Source organism: Doryrhamphus excisus, linkage group LG15, assembly GCF_037039965.1.
Source record: "Doryrhamphus excisus strain RoL-2023G ecotype Guam linkage group LG15, RoL_Dexc_Guam_v1.1, whole genome shotgun sequence".
Taxonomy (NCBI): Eukaryota; Metazoa; Chordata; class Actinopteri; order Syngnathiformes; family Syngnathidae; genus Doryrhamphus; species Doryrhamphus excisus.
Genome location: NC_136371.1, coordinates 3,869,959 through 3,894,859, shown reverse-complemented (window position 1 = coordinate 3,894,859; position 24,901 = coordinate 3,869,959). Strand labels below are relative to the sequence as shown.

Below are 24,901 nucleotides of genomic sequence, written 5' to 3'. Positions count from 1 at the left end.
CTTTGTAAAGTGACTTGAGTCTGTTTTGCTATTGAGCATACAGACACACCAGTACAGGGAGTACCCGGCCTCTCGTCCGAAGTCGGCTGGGATAGGCTCCAGAACAACTCCCGCGACACTAGTAAGAACAACATTTAAGGCAGGACAAACATTGACAAAACCTTGTTAACCATGGGAACAAATGAGCACACTTTACAACATAAGAACTTGAAGACTTGCACTCGGAGTGTGGGGGTGGGAGTTCATTCATTCATTCATTCATTTTGTTTTCTTCCGCATATCCTCATGAGGGTCGTGGGGGGTGCTGGAGCCTATCCCAGCTGTCTTCGGGCGAGAGGCGGGGTACACCCTGGACTGGTCGCCAGCCAATCACAGGGCACATATAGACAAACAACCATTCACACTCACATTCATACCTATGGACAATTTGGAGTCGCTAATTAACCTAGCATGTTTTTGGAATGTGGGAGGAAACCGGAGTACCCGGAGAAAACCCATGCATGCACGGGGAGAACATCCAAACTCCACCATGAACCCTGGTCTCCTAGCTGTGAGGTCTGCACGCTAACCACTCGACCGCCGTGCAGCCCACATGTATCATTTATCACAAATTATTGCGATATTTTCTTACAGTGTTTTAAATAATTCCATGGCAATTGAATGAAATTGTGTTATTTTAAAGGTCTTGGTCTATGACTCGAGTTGCAGTATGTGCTTAAAGGTTAAAGTCCATACATGCATCTTATCCTATTTATTCTGTTTACAGGTAGCCTATCCCAGTTGGTGATGTGCGATAGGTAGAGGTGGACTGGTTGCTTGCCAATCACAGGTCACATATAAACAAGCAGGCTTCAAGTAAGCACAAGTAATAATAAATAGAATTTGGCATTGGATGACAGAATTGATTTTGCTTGTGTGTGTGTGTGTGTGTGTGTGTGTGTGCGCGCTTCGCTATATCGTGTTTCCGTCCATCTCTCCCTCTCATCACTGCTGCAGTGTTTCACTAGCAGACCTTATGCTCAGGAGCATGCAGGCCTTTGTCCCCAGGTAGGTTTCTTTCCTCTCAATTTGTCATTTGCAAATCTAGCTTCTGTCTTGACAAAGTTCAATTTCCTGCTGCAATTGTGCTGAAGTGAGGCCTCCTGAGTAGCTTGATTAAAAAGAGCCTTTTATTCTTAGCAGTTTCCTGGTGTATTTTGATGTGTAGACCAACTTGTGTTTCTGCTCCATTGGCAATATTTAATGTTCATGTATGATTTGTGCAATTCGTGCAGTTCAAGAATCCCATGTATCTTACTGGCTTTTCATCCTTCTGATTATGCACTGTCATGGAGTCCACACCCTCTGACTCTATTCTGTAGATTCAGCAGAGTGTGCTGCTGACCAGCTTTGTCGATTTTCAGTGATGCTTCCGAGTGTCTCTAATACATGCACTAAAAGCCTGCAGAGGAGGGGCGGAGAAAAACCTAAACCTCTCCACTGATCATTGCTCAGCCCTTCTGCTCTGGGGGGGGGGCACTGCTAATGATGTTATGCTGACTCCATTATACATATACAGTTAAGACCAAAATCATTCATAATTTGGCCAAGTTATGTGTTAAACTGATTATTATCATACTCAGCCATTTTAATCTATTTATTTCTAACTTTTTGGTCACTAACTACTTCTCAATGTCTTCAAAATATTTGTCAAAATATTCCCACAATTAGTGTAATTTCATATTTTCTGTGAAAATGTTCCCTTAATATATGAATTGATAATTCTTAAGGCGCCTTCTGCTGGTGAGAAGTCACTTAACATTTTCTATTACTGAATCACTTGATGCTGTGTTGTTTGAAAGAGTACCTTGTTCAATTCCCACTTGTGCATTCATTATGTTGTTATGGTTAAACTGAGAAGATTGTGAACTCTGATTTTTTTTTTTTTAATATTTACTTGGATTTTTGGATTGCAAAGGCACACCACTACGTTCTTAATAGGACCTATTATTCCTTGCCCCCTTTTTCTGACCTATGCATGTAGTTAGAATGTTATATTCTTTTGTTAAATGATGCCAAAGTGTCAGATACTGGGGTTTGGAATGCCAAGCTGACGCACGAGTGCCGGCATTTTGTCTCAGGGGGCACTGAAGACTGAAGAATCTGCTGTTCAGAAAGCAGCGGATGAGGCTGGAGGGGCCCAGCATAGGCAGGCAAACCTGCTTTCCATTCAGGTTTTCAGTTAATAATAGACTAGAAAAAAATGCATTGTGAAATACAAACCAACATTTAAGGAAGGAAGGAAGGAAGCACTACAAGGAGTAGATGAGAAGAATTCCCAAATATCCTTCATGTTCTGAGCTGTTATTAATAAGGAGAAAATTAGGTGACTAAAGTGAAGTTAAATTGAGTTTGAGACCCCTGTTCTAATGTGAATATTTTATATGCACGCTGTAGTGCCAGACTTTATCTGACCCCTGTCAGGGATGAAGAAGCAGAATCTCAGAGGAGGGCAAAGTCTCGTCATGCCAGACAGACCCGCAGGTCAACACAGGTAGCACATGCTACATGCTATAGTCATATGTACATAGCATTTCGGCATTTTGTGCGTAATTCATAAAGCTGGGTGAATTCTTTGCAGGGTGTGACTCTGACCGAGTTAAAAGAGGCTCAGAAGATCAACAGCCGTTCTGAGGAGTCGCTGCAGGAAGGGGAAGTTGAGAACAACGGCATAGGAACCTTTGTCTCAAGATGGAACAACATGGATGAGGTTTGTGAGGAAGATGTTTTTCTCGTTTCTCGTTTGTAACATTAAGGACCGTCAACATTACCATTTCATGTTTTTTTTTGTGACTGTACAGCAGGGGAACATCAGAGCCACATTACAAAGTGTAGCTGAGTTTACTGACCGACCTTCATCCTCCATCACCAGCATCAACTCCTTCAGAGGTCAGTTCTTTTGTTCGTGTATTTGATCATCAAAAATTGGTTATAGATGAACTTTTGTACCTGCAGCTGGTGGCAGAAGGTGGAGAGATGAAAATCAGAACCCTCTGTTAGAAGAAGAGTTTACATGCAGCAGACAACATGGTTGGGATGGACATGAAGAATCATATACAGAGGTAATGCTACAATTGCATATTTTTTAGTTGAAACGCATAGCGTTCAAAGACTTTGAAGATATCACCTCGTATTTCGGTACGGGACAAAAAAATAAAAAAAACAAAAACAAAAAAAAACTTAAACTATATTAGGAAAGCAGGAAGTGAACAAATTGTGAGTCAAAAATATGGATATTTAATCAAATATGACGTATTTTTTGCCCGAATTACACATCTTCAAGCATTAAAAATAGCGTTCTAAGACGTTGAAGATATCACCTTGTACTTCGGTACGGGACAAAAAAATAATAAAACAAAACAAAGCAAAAAAAAAACTTAAAATATATTAGGAAAGCAGGAAGTGAACAAATTGTGAGTCAAAAATGTGGATATTTAATCAAATATGATGTATTTTTTGCCCAAATTACACATCTTCAAGCATTAAAAATAGCGTTCAAAGACGTTGAAGATATCACCTCGTACTTTGGTACGAGACAAAAAATTAAAAAAAACAAAAACAAAAAAAAACCTTAAACTATATTAGGAAAGCAGGAAGTGAACGAATTGTGAGTCAAAAATATGGATATTTCATCAAATATGATGTATTTATTTGCCCAAATTACACATCTTCAAGCATTAAAAATAGTGTTCAAAGATGTTGAAGATATCACCTCGTACTTTGGTACGAGACAAAAAATTGAAAAAAAAAAAAAAAAACTTAAACTATATTAGGAAAGCAGGAAGTGAACAAATTGTGAGTCAAAAATGTGGATATTTAATCAAATATGATGTATTTTTTGCCCGAGTTACACATCTTCAATCATTAAAAATAGTGTTCAAAGACGTTGAAGATATCACCTTGTACTTTGGTACGAGACAAAAAATTTAAAACAAACAAACGAACAAAAAAACCTTAAACTATATTAGGAAAGCAGGAAGTGAACGAATTGTGAGTCAAAAATATGGATATTTAATCAAATATGATGTATTTTTTGCCCAAATTACACATCTTCAAGCATTAAAAATAGCGTTCAAAGACATTGAAGATATCACCTTGTACTTTGGTACAGGACAAAAAATGTAATAAAAAAATAAAGCAGCGGATGCGTTTTTGTGTCACTACCACTAGAGGGAGTCGTGGTGCTTTGCTTTACTCATTCAAGCACAGCATAAAATATTATTCCCAATTCTCTGAGAATACAAATATAGATTAAAGGCCCTCGAGGAGAAAATATTACATATGACATACTTAAGTTCTAATTGACAAAGTAAAACTAATATCCAGGGTTCCGCTACAAATGATATGAAGCCACCAAACTACATTATCACAGCTTGAGATGACTCCTTGTCATTGTGGCCTTCGTTCTTCATTCTTCATTCTCACCCTGGTGCCTCTGGCAGCCGAAAGGCATGTGCGCTTCAAAGGCCGCTAAGCTCTGATGCAATATTTGAAGATACACTGCAACTGTCGATGTGAAGCGTTGTCTGCCGCTTAACATCCCACAGAGGACCGAGCTCCCCTCCCTCTAAAAGTGGCTTTGCTTCTTCGCATCACATGGCTGAGGTGTTTCAGCATTCCATACCATATTGGGCCAAATGCAGGCACTCTGCATAGTCTGAGCCTTGGAGAGCGGGATTGCACACCCCCGTTCTTACTTTTACCTTCTTAGCTGATACTGTGTGGGTGAACTTTGACCCTGAAAATCAGCACGGATTCCTCCCCCGGTTGCCGCAGCCTGGTAAGAAGATGATTAGACAGTGAGGGATGAGGCTGGCAGGACTGTGTCAAAGAGCACTTGGTTAAATGTCCCCTCGCAGTATGATGGGAAAGTACTTTCCTTGCTTTGCTGACTCCGGGTCAGAGGATCAGCCGCTCTCCACGGTGGAATCAGAAACAGAGATCAGGCAATGGTAACATGAGAGTCTCTCAGCATTACTGAGAGGACTATATCTGTCTGTGATAATCACAGCCAGGCTTCGGCGGGGGAGTGGCAGGCTGCCTGTTACCGACGCCGACCTCTGTTTGACTCCCCTTTGATCCCGGTACATTTTCCACATAGCTTTTTGGTAACAAAGAGGACAGGTGCAGATGGATTCAGCCATCTTGGTCGTGTTCGGTGATGTCATCACGACTGCATGAACGCCTAGAGTATGTACATGGGGATTATTGTCTTATATACTGTATGTGTGGGCAAAAGATAATACCGGACGGAAGGTAAAATCCAACCATGAGCATTCGCAACATAAGACCCAAGACCCAAGGAGCGCACACCTGAACTAAGTAGATGAGTAACTGAAAAGAGCAGCAGGTGCTCAGGAATACACAGAACATTGCTAAGCAGGAAGTAAATACAAAATAAGAGCATCAAAACAGGATCTATGGGATCATAAACGACCTGTCGTGCTTTTAACTCAGAGCGTGACCTTTACATTTCTTCCTATGGGAGTATTCATTTTATCTTTTGGAATGAATTCATAACATAATAGCTTGATTCTATAATAGTTTTTAAAAATATACTCAATAAATATATTGAAAAAATCCCGCTGTTTTGTGGTTGAATAGATAGCGAATTGTGAGTCAAAAATATGGACGTTGAAGATATCACCTCGTACTTCGGTACGGGACAAAAAATAATAAAAAAAAAAAAAAAAAAACCTGAAACTATATTAGGAAAGCAGGAAGTGAACAAATTGTAAGTCAAAAATATGGATATTTAATCAAATATGATGTATTTTTTGCCCAAGTTACACATCTTCAATCATTAAAAATAGCGTTCAAAGACGTTGAAGATATCACCTCGTACTTCGGTACGGGACAAAAAATAATGGAAAAAAACAAAACAAAAAAAAAACCTTAAATTATAAGGAAAGCAGGAAGTGAACAAATTGTGAGTCAAAAATATGGATATTTAATCAAATATGATGTATTTTTTGCCCGAATTACACATCTTCAACCATTAAAAATAGCGTTCAAAGACGTTGAAGATATCACCTCGTACTTCGGTACGGGACAAAAAATAATAAAAAACAAAATAAAACAAAAAAAAACCCCTTAAACTATATTAGGAAAGCAGGAAGTGAACGAATTGTGAGTCAAAAATATGGATATTTCATCAAATATGATGTATTTTTTGCCCAAATTACACATCTTCAAGCATTAAAAATAGCGTTCAAAGACGTTGAAGATATCACCTCGTACTTCGGTACGGGACAAAAAAAAAAAAAAAAAAAAAAAAAAACTTCAACTATATTAGGAAAGCAGGAAGTGAACAAATGTAACAGTTAGTTACTGATTGTAAAAATACCAAATAGAGGGGTAGGATTTAATAAGCTTTGCTTCTTCCTACTCCTTTTGGACATGTGGAACTGTGAACTGATTATGGGATGCATTCAATTGTAATCTGATGCATGTTCAAATGAAATAAAACCATTACCATTACCATTACCATGACCAGGGTATGTAGTATTCTAGACTGGTCAACATGTGTCAGTAATAGTACTATAATGTTCGGTAAGACACACAATTACCGGAATTGATCATCAGGCTTTTATTGTAGGTTTGAATTATCTCTCATAATCCACAGCAAGATGAAACTCCCTTCTGAACCCCCAATGTCACTTCCTGTCCACCACTCACTCTGCTCCCCTAGTCTTATTTATGCCTAAATTGGCTTATTTACTTTTATTATGTCTACTATATTGCGTAATATGAGTGTAAATGTGACTATAGGGATGTTATTTCATGTCTGGAGGGCTCTAATAATGTTAAAAGCTGTATGTAAAAGCTTTGTAATGGTTTTCTATGCTCTAACTAGGAAAACAGACAATTTATAAATAAGGAATCCTACTCATCTCGGTTGGGTCTGGAACTAATTACTCTACTATTACTCTACTGTATATTGAAATACTTCATTTGTAGAAAAAGGGAACGGGGTCAACCCGGGGACACTCCAGCTGCAACTTTTAATAGTTTGCACCAGCCAACAGTGTGCTTCACTCTGTGTATACACAATGAATACCATTGCTATTATTCAGATTTGGAAATGAAAACAGTACAAGTTATCGGCCCTGTGCTTTTCTACAAGAATGAATCTTGCTTTGGGCATCGCTTTCATCTCCATATTCTCTCCATCATTTGGCATTGGCAAGTATTATCTTTCCGATGCATCTGTTTGCCCTAAACAGTGAGGAAGGGCGTCCGCATGCAAACCTCACTATATAAGGAAGATAGCAATGGGCCAAGCTGCAAACTATGGGTGCACTCGTGTGTGTGTGTGTGAGTTTTAAGGAATAGTTTGATATTAAAGGCATTATGGTAGAAGGCACATTTGAAATATAGTTTTGAAGGCATGTTGACTAAAACAAAATAAGGTATGCAAGGGAAGCATCAGTTTCTCCAATGTGTATGTCCGTTTACTCATTGACGCTCTCAGCCGCCTCATCATTTTGGATTTCTATCCTGTATTTGATCAAGAAATATGCAAATTCACTTAATAAAAAAAACACTAAAATCATGCAGAAATTAAATTTCTCATACAATTAAATGGAAAAGGGCGGCACGGCGGTTGAGTGGTTAGCGCGCAGACCTCACAGCTAGGAGACCAGGGTTCAATTCCACCCTCGAGCATCTCTGTGTGGAGTTTGCATGTTCTCCCCGTGCATGCGTGGGTTTTCTCCCACATTCCAAAAACATGCTAGGTTAATTAGCGACTCCAAATTGTCCATAGGTATGAATGTGAGTGTGAATGGTTGTTTGTCTATATGTGCCCTGTGATTGGCTGGCGACCAGTCCAGGGTGTACCCCGCCTCTCACCCGAAGACAGCTGGGATAGGCTCCAGCACCCCCCGCGACCCTTGTGAGGGAAAAGCGGTAGAAAATGAATGAATGAATGAGTTAAATGGACAAATATTAATATTAACAGTTATTATTTGCAGCGTTGCACCTGCCTCATCTGACTCCACATGACTGTATAATAACACATATACAGGTATTTAGTTATTCATTGTTACTATATAGTGAGTTTGTAGTTTGCAGTGGAAAACTGCACTGCATCATTTTGAGTATAATTCTAATATTCTGCTTTTCTCCAAAACAGTTTTCGGTATGAGTCACTGCAGTTTTACACCACTGTATGTACTCACAATTGTTCAAATACTTCTCTAAGTAGTAACCAAGGTCATTTTTATCCCTTTCAGTAGATTTTTCATTAAATATGCAAGTGTATCTTCCAAAAGGAAACACTTTAAATGGGCATTATATTCATACTTATTTATACATGTTGAAAAATGATGACCGATTAAAAGTAAAGTTTATTTTGAAGGGGGTAAACATGACTCAGTACTTCCCCCTCCATCACTTGGTAAACTGCTGGCTGCGGACATCTCTCCTTAGGTGACCTTGTTATAGCCCTGCTGGGTAAAAAAAAAACTGCCTCTTGCTTTGTGCTCCACCTCCTCCTCCGTGCAGCCCCGCGCTTAAATGGACAATTTTAGGCCTCAGTGGCGCGTCCCTGTGCAGAGATCCTGGCAGGACGCCACAGAAATCTTGGTGGACAAGCGAAGCGGAGAGGAGGGTTGGGAGAGCTATGAAAGGAGGAGGAGAGGAGAGAAAGAGAGAGAGAGAGGAAGGCAGATGAAGAGAGTATAACTTTGGGGGATCACATGAAAAGGCAGCAAAAAGTTTTTTCTACATGTTACCGGAATCTATGTTACCAGCTTGAAGAACCTACACCATTGTGTCAAAACTTTGCTTTTTTTTCTAACTACTGGCTCAGTATTGGAGTTTGGAAGAACACAAGGAGCAAGAAGTCTTTCCAAAGTGGGCTCACAACTGTTTTCCCTGAGGATTCCCTGGAGCGCCACCATGGGCTCCGGTGCTTGAGGGAATCTTTGCATCTGTTGTTATTTGGAAGGGAGATTTGGAAGCTGCTGTACAGGAAGGAGATGTCATCCTACTTCACTCGCACCAAAGACCTGACTCGTACCAGGAGGTCACTCACCGACTCACCCCCACCCTCTCCATCCCCTACTGACAAAGGCTACAGAGTAAGAACCTTTCTTCATGAGAATGACACATTTTCTTTCTTCATGAGAATGACACATTTTTCTTTCTTTAACCTTGATAACTATGACGTCTTTGTAAAATCAAGCTGTCAAATTTACTGTCCATCTCCTCTGTAAATCTAAAGAAAGCTTCAATGTTTATCCTGATGGGTTAATGGCGGATTAATAAACTTGACAGGAGATTTAAAGTGAAGACTCAATTAAAATCTTCTTAACACCTAAAAATCCAAAATTTGTATCTTTGCCGAAACACTAATTGGAGCGCATTTTTTTATGATCATCCTGTGAGATTACATTTACGCTCTGATTTTTCACGACACACCAAATTAGTTTATTAAAATTAAAAATATGGATATTTCATCAAATATGATGTATTTTTTGCCCGAATTACACATCTTCAAGCATTAAAAATAGCGTTCAAAGACGTTGAAGATATCACCTCGTACTTCGGTACGGGACAAAAAAAAAAAAAAAACCCTTAAACTATATTAGGAAAGCAGGAAGTGAACAAATTGTGAGTCAAAAATATGGATGTTTCATCAAATATGATGTATTTTTGCCCAAATTACACATCTTCAAGCATTAAAAATAGCGTTCAAAGACGTTGAAGATAACCTTGTACTTCGGTACGGGACAAAAAATAAAAAAAAAAACAAAAAAAGCTTAAACTATATGAGGAAAGCAGGAAGTGAACAAATTGTGAGTCAAAAATATGGATATTTAATCAAATATGATGTCTTTTTTGCTCAAATTACACATCTTCAAGCATTAAAAATAGCGTTCAAAGACATCACCTCGTACTTCGGTACGGGACGAAAAAATATATATTAAGAAAGCAGGAAAGCTGTCAAATCCATCTCCTCTCCTAAATCCAAAGAAATCTTCAATGTTTATCCTGATGGGTTAATGGCGGATTAATAAACTTGACAGGAGATTTAAAGTGAAGACTCAATTAAAATCTTCTTAACACCTGAAAATCCAAAATTTGTATCTTTGCTGAAACACTAATTGGAGCGCATTTTTTAATGATCATCCTGTGAGATTACATTTATGCTCTGATTTTTCTCACGCCGCTTCATAGTTACATGTACAATGGGACCCTCACGACACACCAAATTAGTTTATTGAAATTAAAAATTAAAAATATAGATATTTCATCAAATATGATGTATTTTTTGCCCGAATTACACATCTTGAAGCATTAAAAATAGCGTTCAAAGACGTTGAAGATATCACCTCGTACTTCGGTATGGGACAAAAAAAAACCAACAAAAAAAACCCTTAAACTCTATTAGGAAAGCAGGAAGTGAACAAATTGTGAGTCAAAAATATGGATGTTTCATCAAATATGATGTATTTTTTGCCCAAATTACACATCTTCAAGCATTAAAAATAGCATTCAAAGACATCACCTCGTACTTCGGTACGGGACGAAAAAATATATATTAAGAAAACAGGAAAGCTGTCAAATCCATCTCCTCTCCTAAATCCAAAGAAAGCTTCAACGTTTATCCTGAAGGGTTAATGGCGGATTAATAAACTTGACAGGAGATTTAAAGTGAAGACTCAATTAAAATCTTCTTAACACCTGAAAATCCAAAATTTGTATCTTTGCCGAAACACTAATTGGAGCGCATTTTTTTATGATCATCCTGTGAGATTACATTTACGCTCTGATTTTTCTCACGCCGCTTCATAGTTACATGTACAATGGGACCCTCACGACACACCAAATTAGTTTATTAAAATGCCATTTCAGCTCTACTGAATTCACTTTGTAGAAAAAAAAAAGACAACTTTCCCCTCTGTAGTTTCCTGTTATTTTCCTCACTCTAAGTGGGCTAGTCTCAGTGGGCTTCTGTGTTAATGTCTGTGTGCATCTGTGTGGCCTTTTTAAAGAGACAGAGAGTGGAATTATGCGTCACAGCAGTCGCACAGAGATACAGATGGTTTTGTTGCAGACACAGTCACTATTTCTTGAATAGGAGTGTCTCAAAACGTCCCACATTCATTTTCCATGATTGATTTTTAGCCCCAATGTTGTACAGTATCATCTTCTGTAAATGCTTAGGAGGCCATCAATCGCTGAAGTCACATTTTCCAACAATAAAATCCAACATACGTTCATATGTTGCTGACAGAAAGGGCGACAGAGAGAGTGAAGGGTCCCTTTGGGGTGATTTCATTCGCTGTTGACAATTCCGCTTAGGATTTGTGTTGGATGGTGAATGTTTGGTTTGAGTGTACATCAAGTACACAAATACACTGCAAGCTAAATGAGCATTGAATGTGACGTTCTCATAATGCATGCAAGAAACCACATATTTTACTTGTTTCATGTAGCTTTGCTCTGCTTAGACTTAACCAATGAGACAAATGGATACTTAATGGTAATGGTTTTATTTCATTTGAACATGCATCAGATTACAATTGAATGCATCACATAATCAGTTCACAGTTCAACATGTCCAAAAGGAGAAGGAAGAAGCAAAGCTTATTAAATCCTACCCCTCCATCTGGTACTTTTACAATCAGTAACTGTTACATTTGTTCACTTCCTGCTTTCCCAATATAGTTTAAAGTTTTTTTTTTTGTTTTTTTTTTTTTTTTTGTCCCATACCAAAATACGAGGTGATATCTTCAACGTCTTTGAACGCTATTTTTAATGCTTGAAGATGTGTAACTTGGGCAAAAAATACATCATATTTGATGAAATATCCATATTTTTGACTCACAATTTGTTCACTTCCTGCTTTCCTAATACAGTTTAAGGTTTTTTTTGTTTTTGTTTTTTTATTTTTTGTCCCGTACCAAAGGACAAGGTGATATCTTCAACGTCTTTTTTAATTTGTTCCCTTAATTTTTGATGAAATATACATATTTTTGACTTTAAAGTTTTTTTTGTTTTTGTTTTTTTTAAATGTTAAAAAAATATATTTTTTTAAACTTAAAAATATAAAATATTAAAATTATAAATAAATAAATATTTTTTTTAAATATAAAAAAATCTAAATATATATTTTTTTTTACTTTGTGTGTCTACTGGAAGTCCCACTCTTGTTTTCATACTTCTGTTATGGCGAAAGACGGCACATTCTGGAAAAAAAAAACGAGTGGTGTTATGTGATAAGTTGACAATACTGCATTGTCCGCTGCTCTGTGTGCACGGTGTACCACACTGGAGTATTTAAACCACAAACTATATCCGCTAAAAACATTTTTATTGGAGGTATGGATGTGCTCTAAATCTCCTCAATAGTTTTCTTTTGTCCGACATTGAAAGATTTAAAGTGTGTGTGTGTATGGGGGGGCTCCCTGGAGAGGTGGAGGTCTGTGTTTGGTCAACTCTTCAAACGCATGACCACATAAGGACACGCAGCGCTGATTTGGTTGTGTAAACAAACGAATACCTCCATGGACGCCATGTTAAATATCCCTGAGCGTGTCAATAAAGGTTAGACATCAATTCCTCCCGTGCAAGGTGTGTTCCTTGGCGTTTGAATCAGTGGTTTAAGGTTCATAAGCCCGCAGCAGACATCGTAGAAGGATGAGGGATCAGCAGGGCTTCACTCTTGACAACTAAAACGATCGTAAATATCCACATATGTTCTCAGGTTCTCAGGTTTACTAGCAACTTGAGGCAGGTTCTACAGTACACCTTTTTTGGGTTTGTCACATCAATAATCTTTTGGAAGACGTGAGCATTGTTAAAACAGTCCAGCAATGCCATCACTGAAAACATACAACATGACAGGCCTTAAATTCCTTTGTGAAAAGGGAATAAATTCAAATTGGCAGCCATGTTTGCGGCACCGGCAAAAACCCTTTCTGGTATCATGTTTTGGAATCGGATTGCTTCTGATTCCATCATGATGTCATCGTTTTGCACAGATGAATCAGCCAAACCTGCAAAGTTTGACCTTTATGAACCATAACAGTGCTGAAGTCCGCCAGTGTGCTATGCACGCTGTGATAATTCACCTGGGGGTTATTCTCAGAATGGAAAATATTTCCTCTTTAATCTAACAGATACATCTGGATCTTAGCACGCCAAATTGTTTCCAGTGCTTTTAATGACCCCCAATTAAATTGTTTCTTCTTTGTTTTTCAGCATGACAGACTTTCAAGGTAAATATTTTTTTTGTACTATTCTTAAAGGGGAACTGCACTTCATTCACAATCCTTATCTGAAACATGAATATATATAACACCGGAAAATGAGTTAATATAAGCTGGCTAACAATGCACATCATTGGGATACAACTATTTTGACTACGAAGGCCTCTAAAAAAACATCTAACAACATTTTATCGTTTTATACACATGCTGTGATCATGCAAGAATAAGTACATTGATGGTAACACGTAGTACTTACATTATCTTGCTGTATTTTGATGATTTAAAACATTACCTGAATGTCTTTCACAGACTTCACGGACCCGTTGATCAGAGCTAACGCTACTTCCGTCAACAATTTATAACGCTTGCTTCCTCCAGGTGGAGATAGTGAAACATAAACAAACAAGACAGTTACTTACAACGTATGCTCTTATTGGGATGCCGACGGATGGAATAGCTGTATCTGTCAGCACAAGATGTGTGCTCCCCGTTGAGCTGGTGGTGAGTTCAAAATAATTGTAAATATAAAAAAAAACAAATCTATTCCTGAGTCTTTGTAGCGATGTCGTTGGGTTTAAGTTGAAAGCTGGTATCCACTGCATCAGTCTGTCCTGTTGTTTTGTTGCTAGCATATGGAATAAATCAAAGTTGACCAAGTTCTTGCCTTATTGCCACAATACGTGCACGTTAACTTTTTCAAAACTTTTCACAGTACTAGCACCATTAGGTAGCATTACTCCAGAGTAGCTTCGGTGTCAAAATAGCTGTTCTCCCGATTGTTAGCTAGCTCATATTAACTTCTTTTATTGCGCTGTAATGCACAGAAAAGTGAAAGAAGTATGTGTTCATGTTTAACAAGGATTGCGAATGATTCCATATACATAAATTCCATATATATATATATATATATGTGTGTGTGTGTGTGTGTGTGTGTATGTATGTGTGTGTATGTATACATATGTGTGTGTATGTATACATATATGTGTGTGTTTGTATGTATACATAGATATGTGTATGTATACATAGATACATATGTATATGTATGTATGTGTATATATATATATATGTATGTATGTGTATATATATATATGTATATATACAGTATATAAACACATTTTTGTTTTTCCTGCCATTTTTTAAGAGTTGAACTCGAGCTGTGCTAGTGAGTATTCATAATTCATCCACCTCAGATATGACATACAGTATCAGGGTGCTGATTAGACAGCTTGATTATTAAGTGTGCCTTAGGTTGGTAACAATAAAAGGCCATTTAACATTCATGTTTAACTGAATGGGGGATGCCGGGGGATTAAAAAACTATTAAGAATCTGACCATTTGCCTGAAAGACCTTAAATGCCAGCCCAGAGCATCTCACACATGCTCAATGGGTGACATGTCCAGTGAGTATGAAATAAATTATGTTATCAGCTTTTCGGGAATTGTGTACAGATCATTGCAAAATGGAGCCATGCATTATCATGCTGTAACATGAAGCTATGGATGTGAATGAATGCCATAACAATGGGCCCCAGGATCTCATCTCAATATCTCCGTGCCTTCAAAAAGTCATCAAGAAAATGCACTTGTGTTCGTTGTCCGTAACAAATGCCTGCTCATATCATAACACCATCGCCACCACGGGTCATTCTATATGTAAAACAGGTGCAGCATGATAATGCACAGCTTCATGTTGCAAGGATCTATACACAATTCCTGTAATCTCAAAACATCCCACTTCTTGCATGACCGGCATACTCACTCATTGAGTATGTTTAGGATGCTCTGGATCAGCATAGTATACTGTATAGGCATATTGAGCAGCCTTTTATTGCAGCCAACTGAAGCCCACTTGTGCAATAATTGTCTAATCAGCATCTTGATATGTCCCACCTGTGAAGTGGACGAATTATGAATGCTCACTAACACAGATTTAGAGAATGATAGGCCTTTTGTGTACATAAAATAGTTTTATTATATTATATATTAAATATTCACTAATAATTTTCATGAATACATATTGTTGTTCAGGTCAAACCACCAAATGAAGTAATCTGCTCTGTCTTGCATGCAGATACGACTCCAGCGGAGATAATGTGGCAGATAAATTGGGCCGGACCAGCTCCTACACCCGCAGAGAGACCAGACTGGCTTCTCTGAATAAGCAGGATCAAGACACCACAAGCAAAGACTACAAGAAGGTAATAATCTACTTCTGCAGGGTTCAAGTTCCCAGGTGACGTTGGTTGGAAGTCAAAACATTCACACTCACATTCACAACAATGCATTGTGGGAGGTGAAAACCCACAGAGAGAACACATACACTTCGATTAGTGGTTCCCAAAGTGGGCTACACGTACGTCAATTACCATGGGGGGTACGTTAATAAAAAGGAAAAAAACAATTGCAGCCTATAGCACTCAAAATTCCGAGTGCACCTGAACACCTTGCAGTAAATGCACATGCTATTTACTCATACAACAATAAGAAAACGGGCTCTAATTTCGTGGCGCAGCGTGGCGCAGCATGGCACACCACACCAGTAATTTGGTCCAGCATATTACTCGTAAGCAGCCAATGTGGTAATTTGGTAGACTGGGCTTGTGCCGAGATGGGCGTGGCGGCGCACCAGTGGAGGTGTCCACATTATCAGGAGATACCGAGAATATACTGTACCATCAAAGCTAATGCAGGTGGCTAACAAGCACTACGCCTGGATTAGCCTGCTGCTGTGTTTAATGTAACTGTCAGGAACAGATTACTTGTGGCCTCTGATGTTCGTTTAAAGGCAATGAGAGGCATTCCTTTGATTGGTTAAGATTACACTCGGCTGTGTTCGTGGGAGGTGGGAGGAAAGGAGGTGTGGGTGCGCCGACTTACGCTGGACTGTGCCGCTCCAGGAAATTGTGCAGTGCAGGGTGGGTGCGCCTGGTCTACGAAATTAAAGCCCAAATTTTTCACCCAGAATTAATATAAAATGAATGAACCAATGAATTATGTTCAATATTTCAAGTTAATTAACATAATAAAGGGGCTGCATGGCGGTCGAGTGGTTAGCGCGCAGATCTCACAGCTAGGAGACCCGAGTTCAATTCCACCCTCGGCCATCTCTGTGTGGAGTTTGCATGCGTGGGTTTTCCCCGGGGAATCCGGTTTCCTCCCACGTTCCAAAAACATGCTAGGTTAATTCATGACTTCAAATTGTCCATAGGTATGAATGTGAGTGTGAATGGTTGTTTGTCTATATGTGCCCTGTGATTGGCTGGCCACCAGTCCAGGGTATACCCCGCTTCTCTTGCCCCAAGACAGCTGGGATAGGCTCCAGCACCCCCCACCGCGACCCTCGTGAGGAGAAGCGGTAGAAAATGAATGAATGAAATAACAAAGTGGTTAGTGTGCAGGCCACACAGCTAGGAGACCCGAGTTCGATTCCACGCTTGGGCATCTCTGTGTGGAGTTTGCATGTTCTCCGGTTTCCTCCCACATTCCAAAAACATGCTAGGTTAATTGGCAACTCCAAATTGTCCATAGGTATAAATGTGAGTGTGAATGGTTGTTTGCCATTATGTGCCCTGTGATTGGCTGGCGACCAGTCCAGTGTGTACTACCTCGCCTCTCGCCCAAAGACAGCTGGGATAGGCTCCAGCACCCCATGCGACCCTCGTGAGGATAAGCGGTAGAAAATGAATGAATAACATAATAAAGTTTGTATTTTTTTTAAGTATGCATGGCTTCCGGTGAAATATCGGAAGGTGTACATAACTGTAAAAAGTTTGCAAACCTCTGACTTGGACTATAAATTTAACATGAATGACATGAATCTTGATCTTAGATGTACGCAGAAGCGCTACAGGAGAATGAGCGTCTCAAGTCCAGGTTGCAGGACAGCAAACAAGAACTTGTCAACATTCGCTGCCAGTTGGAGAAAGTAACTCAGGTAGCGACTTCATCATTTTGTTGTCATTTTAAGCACGGAGGCACAGACTAACTGTTTTGACAATTATTGTGTGACAATGCGTCAATGCTCTGCTCTGCAGAAGCAAGAAAAGATATCGGAGAAATCTTCTCAGCTTGAAGCTGAGAAAAAGGTATTTTTTTTTTTTTTTTTAGCCTTGTTTTATTTTATTTCATCATAACCCTTTGCCTTATTGGATAGGTGATTATTTCTTTATCTTCCCATTTCCTCCCCTTTCTTACTATGCTTTTTTTAATAACAGGAAAAGCAAGCCCTCGAGAAAAGGGTGTCGGGCATGGAAGACGAGATGAAGGTCAGTATATGCAAATCTATAGCTTTTATTGTTTGTGTCTTTAATACTGCTGATGTCTAAATCCAATGCCACAATGAGAAAGGTGCACACCCCCATCCAAGCCCCTTCCATTGCAAGCCAAATCAACATGCATTAAGTGCGGTCCACACAGTTGGACAGGTGGGTTCGGAACAGTCAAGGAGAGAAGGTTAAAAAGCTTATTCACCATCACGTTAGGTCACTTCCTGTTAAGCTTTGCAGGAGTCCAGCTATGCTTATCCTACTTATGGGGATGAATCCAATAGTTATTCAATATCCAGTAGGCAAAAAAGACATTCCTGTTCTAGACAGTGTGTTCCACTTCACAAAGAGACACAAACGTACAAATAGTGCAGGCCTTTCAATATAAGCTTTCCTTGCATTATCATTATGAGAATTATCATGTTCATTATCTATGTTCATAGTTGAATATAGATACTGTAGCTCCTCCAGATACATATTCATCTAATAGACCAAAATTGAGATAAGTAGCTTACTTATAGCATTGTAGCAGATGTTTGATGTTTTCATGGTTCCCTCAGCAGCAGGACCCCCCATTGCGGTTCCGTTGTGGGTACCAACCCTGAAGGGTGGTGGGGTAGGGATGGTGAGTGGCGGCCATGAGTTGAGCGACACCTGCCTTGCCACGTCACGTCAGTCTCGGGCATGTTTACGTGTGGACACAAAAGTATTATTAGCACCCCACCTTGTCACGATCGCACAATTGTCAGGGTACTATTGAAATACAGTGAACCTCGGTTAGCATACGCTAAAATTTTGCTTTGGTTTGTGTACATTTCTCAGTGAGTGTACAATGTGGTGCAGGTCTTGCTGTTGTATTAATACATAGATTAAGTGAAACTGTGATTTTGACATGTTTTTTAGCACAAAACGTCATTTTTTTTGATAGCATTGTGTTAGCATGGAAACCAGAACCAGAAGTTTTGGTCCCTCAGCTCCACTGCCATCTGTGATGTCATCAATGGTTGACTGTTTAGTTCTTTGCTACTAACACAGTTAGGCCACAAATCTCTGCCAATGGCTGCAAAATAAGCCAGAATAGAGCCAAAGAACCATTTTGATACATTGAGAAACACTACTACTACTACAAAAAAAAAAAAAACTGTATTTTCCGGACTATAAGTCACACTTTTTTTTCATAGGTTGGCTGTTCCTGCGACTTATACTCCAGAGCGACTTATAAATGAAAAAAACTGTTTATGTTACATAAACACTGAACTTTTCTGTTCATGTTTATTTTTTGTTTTGCATTGTGTTAGCATATCTTACACCTATTCAGCCTGTTTTCTGTTCTTTTATTGTTAGAACTTGCCTTCCAAGAGGACATAATGTCCGTTTTGGAAGTAGTTTGGAAAATAAATTCCCCGCAAAAAATGCGACTTATACTCCAGTGCTACTTATGTATGTTTTTTTCTACCTAATGCATTATTTTCTACCTAATAATGCATTTTTGGCCTTGTGCGACGATTTATAGTCCAGAAAATACGGTATGTAACCGGTATTTTGTGTGTTAATTGGATTTGTATTTTTTTTTTTCATTCATTCATTCATTTTCTACCGCTTATTCTCACAAGGGTCGCGGGGGGTGCTGGAGCCTATCCCAGCTGTCTTCATGCGAGAGGCGGGGTACACCCTGGACTGGTGGCCAGCCAATCACAGGGCACATATAGACAAACAACCATTCACACTCACATTCATACCTATGGACAATTTGGAGTCGCTAATTAACCTAGCATGTTTTTTGGAATGTGGGAGGAAACCGGAGTAACCGGAGAAAACCCACGCATGCACGGGGAGAACATGCAAACTCCACACAGAGATGGCCGAGGGTGGGATTGAACGTGGGTCTCCTAGCTGTGAGGTCTGCGTGCTAACCACTAGACCGCCGTGCAGCCCTTGTAAAATAAATTACCCGCAAAAAAATGCGACTTATGTATGTTTTTTTTCTACCTAATTATGCATTTTTGGCCTTTTGCGACTTATACTCCAGAGCGACTTATAGTCCAGAAAATACAATTTTGTATTATTTTTTTTATGGAAAATATATTATTTGGTTAAGACTATGAACGGATTAATGACACTAACCGAGGTTCCACTGAATTGAGATTGTCTGTATAATATCATAAATGCACAATACTAGGATTATAATGACAAATAGCATCAAGAATTCTTGTCACGCTGTCTTTCTGCTCCCTTCTCTTGCCAAGGGCATTTCTTCAGAAAATGAACATTATATGCATGACCTGGCCTATACCAAACACAGGCCTGCTTTAAATGGCTTATATAATTGTGTGTCAGTGTTGTTGTGTTTTAAAAGGTAGCCAGATGTCTTCCTTCTTCTTCTTTCTAGGCCATATCTGTGTCCTGTTTGTGTGTGTGTGTGTGTTTGTGAGTGATTACACTGAGGTTTACGTCAACTAGTCCAACCAAGAAGAACTCTTGTGTTTTAATAATTACAAAAAATCAGTATTAACTTTAACCAAAGTGGATAGAGATTTTTTTAAAATGTGTATTTAATTGTTTTAAGATCTTAAAATCATATTTAGCATGTAAGCAATCCCTTTTGAGTTGCTTTGCCTGTTTGAGCTTTTCCTATTTCTTCTGAAGCCCCCCCCCCCCCATGTGTTCTGCCTGCGAGTCCCTCAGGTCCTTTCTTTGTGAAGGGTTCTTTGCACACCGACATCCTCTTCCTTGCACGCTTTCTCTGTCCTTCCTCGTCTTTGTATCTCTCTCCTCCTCTGTGCAGACCTTCCCTGCTCTGGCTCAGGTCCAGGCCTTGCGGAGCATCAATGAGCGTCTCCTGGCTGAGAACAGAGCCTTGCTGCGTGCCCTGTCAGGCCTCTCGGAGACTGACTCCATGCCGGAGACAGAGGACCTATGAATACACCTGTTCTCCTTTCACACCTCCTCCTCCTCATATGTCCCTTTCCTCTGCAACATAACCCTCTTTCAGGCACCTCCTCAGCCCCCCTCATCTTCTACTGTGCTCCTCTCAGGCAGGTTGTGCACTTATCTCCCGCACATGCCCCCCAAACTCCAATATAGCATCTTCTTCTGCTGCACTCTTACCTTCCCCACTACTCTAATATGTCCTTTTAGAGAAGAAATTGTCAGTATGTGAGGAAAAAAAAAATAGTATTTTTTTTATGGAAACCTTGAGATTTGATTGATAATTTAAGACCTCAATATTTACATGCCAACAATCAGAATTGCCATTATGGTTGGAAGGTTCATATATTCATATGTGATAAATTGTGTGACAATTCATAGGCTACATGCCTCAAAGACCAGTGATGTCATAATGGCATGCAAAGGTAGTCACGGGTCCCTTCATATGTAGTCTTTGTTGTTGTTTTTTTGCTCGATGTTTCCCTTCTTTCTTATCTCCCAAGATTCTTTGTTGGACCATAACACTTTCTGTTAAAATACTTTTGACATAATGGTAATATGTTGCCATCGAGCATCATGAAGTAAGGAAACGGGTGGGAACATTGTATGGTTTTTGGAAAAAAATCAAAGACAAAAATTAAATATAGACAGTATTTTGTGTTTTCAACAGTGCATAAAATAACTGTTAGGTTGCAAAATAAAATATAACAGTTTATTGGTGCCACTGCTTCATTACTCGCCATTATATTAAAGGAGACCTATTATGCTCATTTTTGGCCCTCTGTATTGAGTCTTGGACTCCTATTGAGCAGCTATAATTTTCTAGATCTTCCAGATTCTGCACCTGTTTGTTGCAGCTTTTCAATGAATTTCCTGTTTCTGACCCAAACGGTCTGTTTAACACCCACTCCACTATGATTGGTCAAACCCCAATCCCCAAACCCCCCAGGCAATCTATTCAAGTCACAAAACTGGGTGTCTGAAAACAGGTTAGCGCATTTGGAAGTGAGCCGTGAAATACGTTTGCTCTGAACACTTCATTTTAGAGAGTTTGTGCTAAGATTGTCTGCACTTAGTTAACGACCTAATGACCTCATGTTCAATAGACCTAGACCAGGGGTCAGCAACCTGCGGCTCCAGAGCCGCATGTGGCTCTTCAGCCTCTTTATTGTGGCTCCCTTTTGCGATGCTTGAATATTTTTAACACCCGAGTGGGGAAAATGCACATCTTTTGTAATGAGTTTTAAAAAATCCAACTTTGTCTGAGACCATGAATGCATCCTGAGTGAGTTCTGACTGCTATCCAGTTCAGTACATGAAGGAAAACAAGTAATACTTACCTACAAATCTAAAAAATAAATTCGAGATAATTTAAAAACAGCGGCATGGGAACTTGTTTTTACGTTTACAGTAGTTTACACATACATTTATGTAAGTTTATCTCCAAAACTAGCAAGAGTACTCCAACTCGTCTTTTCTTATCTGAACTACTTTGATACCCCCAAATTCCCTCCAATGTTGTTTTAAACATACTATATGTTTTGCGGCTCCAGGCTATTTTTCTTCAGTGGGCATTGGGTAAAATGGCTCTTTTCATAGTAAAGGTTGCCGACCCCTGACCTAGACCGATGTTACCACAGTTAATACAGGGTAGGTCAGGGGTTTCCAGCTAGTGGCTCACAAGCTACCAGTAGCAACAAAGGGTTTATTCACTTATTATTAACTCTTATACTGACTTAATTACAAAGTGGGGTTCGGTAGTGGTCTGGAAGTCTTCGGGAACATTTGGGAGTGTGTGTGTGTGGGTGTGCTTGGAGATGGGCTGTGGGTGGGGTGAATTAAAACAGACGTTTTTTTGAAAATCCAAGGAAATACAGCTGGAATAGGTGCAGATTCTGGAAGTTCTAAAAGCCTTCTGTGTGGAAGTGGTGGTTTATGGAAAGGAGAAGTGAGAAGGCATTAGACATGAGGATGATGTCCTTCCTTCCTGAAGAGCTATGCTATATTTCCCCTCTGACACATCATATTATAACTTAATTCTCGTAAATTTATGACTTTATAGTCTTAATATTATGATTTTTTTTCTCATAAAATCGCACTTTTTGTGTGCAAATTTACAACTTTAGTCTCGTAAATTAACGACTTTATTCTCTGAATTTCAAGGTTATTATACATAATTCACCAAAAAGACCTTTTGAATTAAGAAACTCACATCTTCTTGTTTCTCTCTTTGGCTTCTCCCAAGTTCCTTCTTCACTGCATGATCATGTACCATGACCATGAAGCATGTCCATGTCGCTCGGTGTGAGCAAACGAGTTTGTTTTGGTGCTGCGTGAGCTTTGCGTTCCATAATCATCGTTAATTGTAAGTCTTTATGCAGCTGTGATAATCTGATACCATTCCTTCGATTTTTTCCTTCGATTTTTCTAGGTCTTAACAGAGCTCAAGACGGACAACCAGAGGCTAAAGGACGAGAACGGTGCTCTAATTCGGGTCATCAGCAAACTGTCCAAATGAAAGAATGTTCTGGTTTGCTGATTTTTATGATGCGGTCACACTTACTACTTCCTGTCAGGTGTATCCAAAGAGAATTGTTAAGTTGTTAACTGTTTCTAAAATGTGTGGATGCTGGAGTTACAATATCATAAACAACATTTTCAGGCACCACACATGCACTTTAGTTTATATTTTAAAGCCCCTTACTTACATAAAGATACCATTATTGGTATCATATTATATTTGGTGAACCCTGATTGGGTGTGTGGTACCTATAAGAACCCATGGTATCCTAAAAGTGTCCTAAAATCAGTCATGTACTACTACAGTTGGAAAAAAAATCGGAGATTTTGAGAATAAAGTCACATTATATATATATATATAATAAAGTCACAATAAAAAAGTCATAACATTACAAGAATAATGATGGAAAATTTACAAGAAAAAAGTCATAATATTACGACAATAAAGTCGTAAAATGGAGTACAGCTCTTCAGGAAGGAAAGAAAATCTTCCTCTCATTTTTTCATAGATGTTTCAAGCAATGCTTGTTACGACATAGTAATAAAATAATACTACTTCTCATAAATGTACAACTTTATTCTCATAAATATACGACTTTATTCTTGAAATCTCTGATTTTTTTTTTGTACTATACAGTTTTTGCTTGACTTTAACTAAGCCTCTGTGTGACAGGTAAATACAAGCTCATTTTTTTGCCTTTAAAGGTAATTTTAAACCCATTAATTGTCAAATATTGTCAAATAATTAATGCAACTATATTTCTTGAATGAATTATTAGAAAATAACCTACATTTTTTCTTTCAATAGAAATTCTGTGCGTTCTTACTGTCTGGGTTAATACTACTGATCGCTCATAATCGGTCATAACGCAATTATTTAGCATGCCATTGCACACATTGAGCGAAATACCTCAAAGAAAGTGTGAGCATGTCAGTTTTATGTTCGATACATTATTTTCACAAACGTCCTACGATGTTGCGATATTTATTTATTTAAGCATTTATTCATTCTTGTCAAAGGAACACACCAGTTAGTCTGACTTTCACAAGTGTTTGTTTTCAGTCGGTGTACCGGATTCCTTTTCATTCATAATTTTGCTATCTGTTATTTTTTTCAGTAATTTAATATGATAATGATACGCTAATTACCCCTTTTAGAGCACCATTAGATGTATCCTGTTGTCAAATAGGCTAACATTACTCCGGAACATATTTTGTTGTTTGCCCTCAGCCTGATTGAAGCCAGTCTGCTAGCGCCATTAGCATATTTTTTGTTATTAATTTGTTTCCATTTAAGTCAGTATGCCAGATGGGATATGATAAAAAAAAAAAAAAAAGCATACCGGGTGCTTAAAATCATCATAATATGAGGGAAATGATCATACATACACACTGTGACGTTGCTGAGGGCCATGTAAAGTCACTGACAGCAGGGGTGTCCAAAGTGCAGCTCGGGGGCCATTTGTGATCCACAGCACTTTCTAAAACTATAACAAGAAAAAAAAAGTCTACAGTAGTTTTATAAGTTAGAATAAGTTTAAAATATTAATACAAAAAGTTGTAACCTAACAAGAATGTTATACATTTACGAACGTGCTCTAATCTTTCTTTTGTTAGCTCAAGCACACATTTTAATTTGAAAAAATCTGCCAAAATGTTCAGTACCGAAAGAGGCGGCGTTTGAAAAATGATTGAAATTGAGATTAAAAGTTGTAATATTATGAGAAACAAACAAATCAAAATAATAGGGTTGGGGAAAAAGTAATAATATTATGAGTGTAAAGTCAAAATACTGTGGTAATAAAGCCATAATATTTCAAAAAGAAAATGTACAAAGATAAGTTGAAATATGAAAAAAATATTTGAAGAAAAATGGGATATAAAGACCAAAGTTCATATTTATAAAGCGCTTTTCACATAGTATA

The 24,901-nt window shown here is 38.6% G+C and overlaps 1 protein-coding gene across 3 annotated transcripts; it reads left to right on the top strand.

Moving 5' to 3' along the window:
* The first annotated feature begins 496 nt into the window (after positions 1–496).
* Positions 497–24,837, top strand: ppp1r12b (protein phosphatase 1, regulatory subunit 12B). Of its 3 annotated transcripts, XM_058052661.2 has the most exons (12): positions 497–855; positions 997–1,047; positions 2,437–2,533; positions 2,621–2,749; positions 2,841–2,928; positions 2,995–3,101; positions 13,255–13,271; positions 15,335–15,461; positions 17,093–17,197; positions 17,298–17,348; positions 17,478–17,528; positions 22,888–24,837. In XM_058052661.2, the coding sequence occupies exons 2-12, from the start codon at positions 1,016–1,018 to the stop codon at positions 22,972–22,974; spliced, it is 891 nt and encodes a 296-aa protein (XP_057908644.2). In that variant the 5' UTR covers positions 497–855; positions 997–1,015; the 3' UTR covers positions 22,975–24,837. The 3 variants fall into 3 exon arrangements, with proteins under 3 accessions (XP_057908644.2, XP_057908645.2, XP_057908648.2); XM_058052662.2 differs by lacking the exon at positions 497–855 and having other exon boundaries at positions 954–1,047; XM_058052665.2 differs by lacking the exons at positions 497–855; positions 997–1,047; positions 2,437–2,533; ... (1 more) ...; positions 2,841–2,928; positions 2,995–3,101 and adding an exon at positions 7,729–9,125.
* Positions 24,838–24,901: the final 64 nt, after the last annotated feature.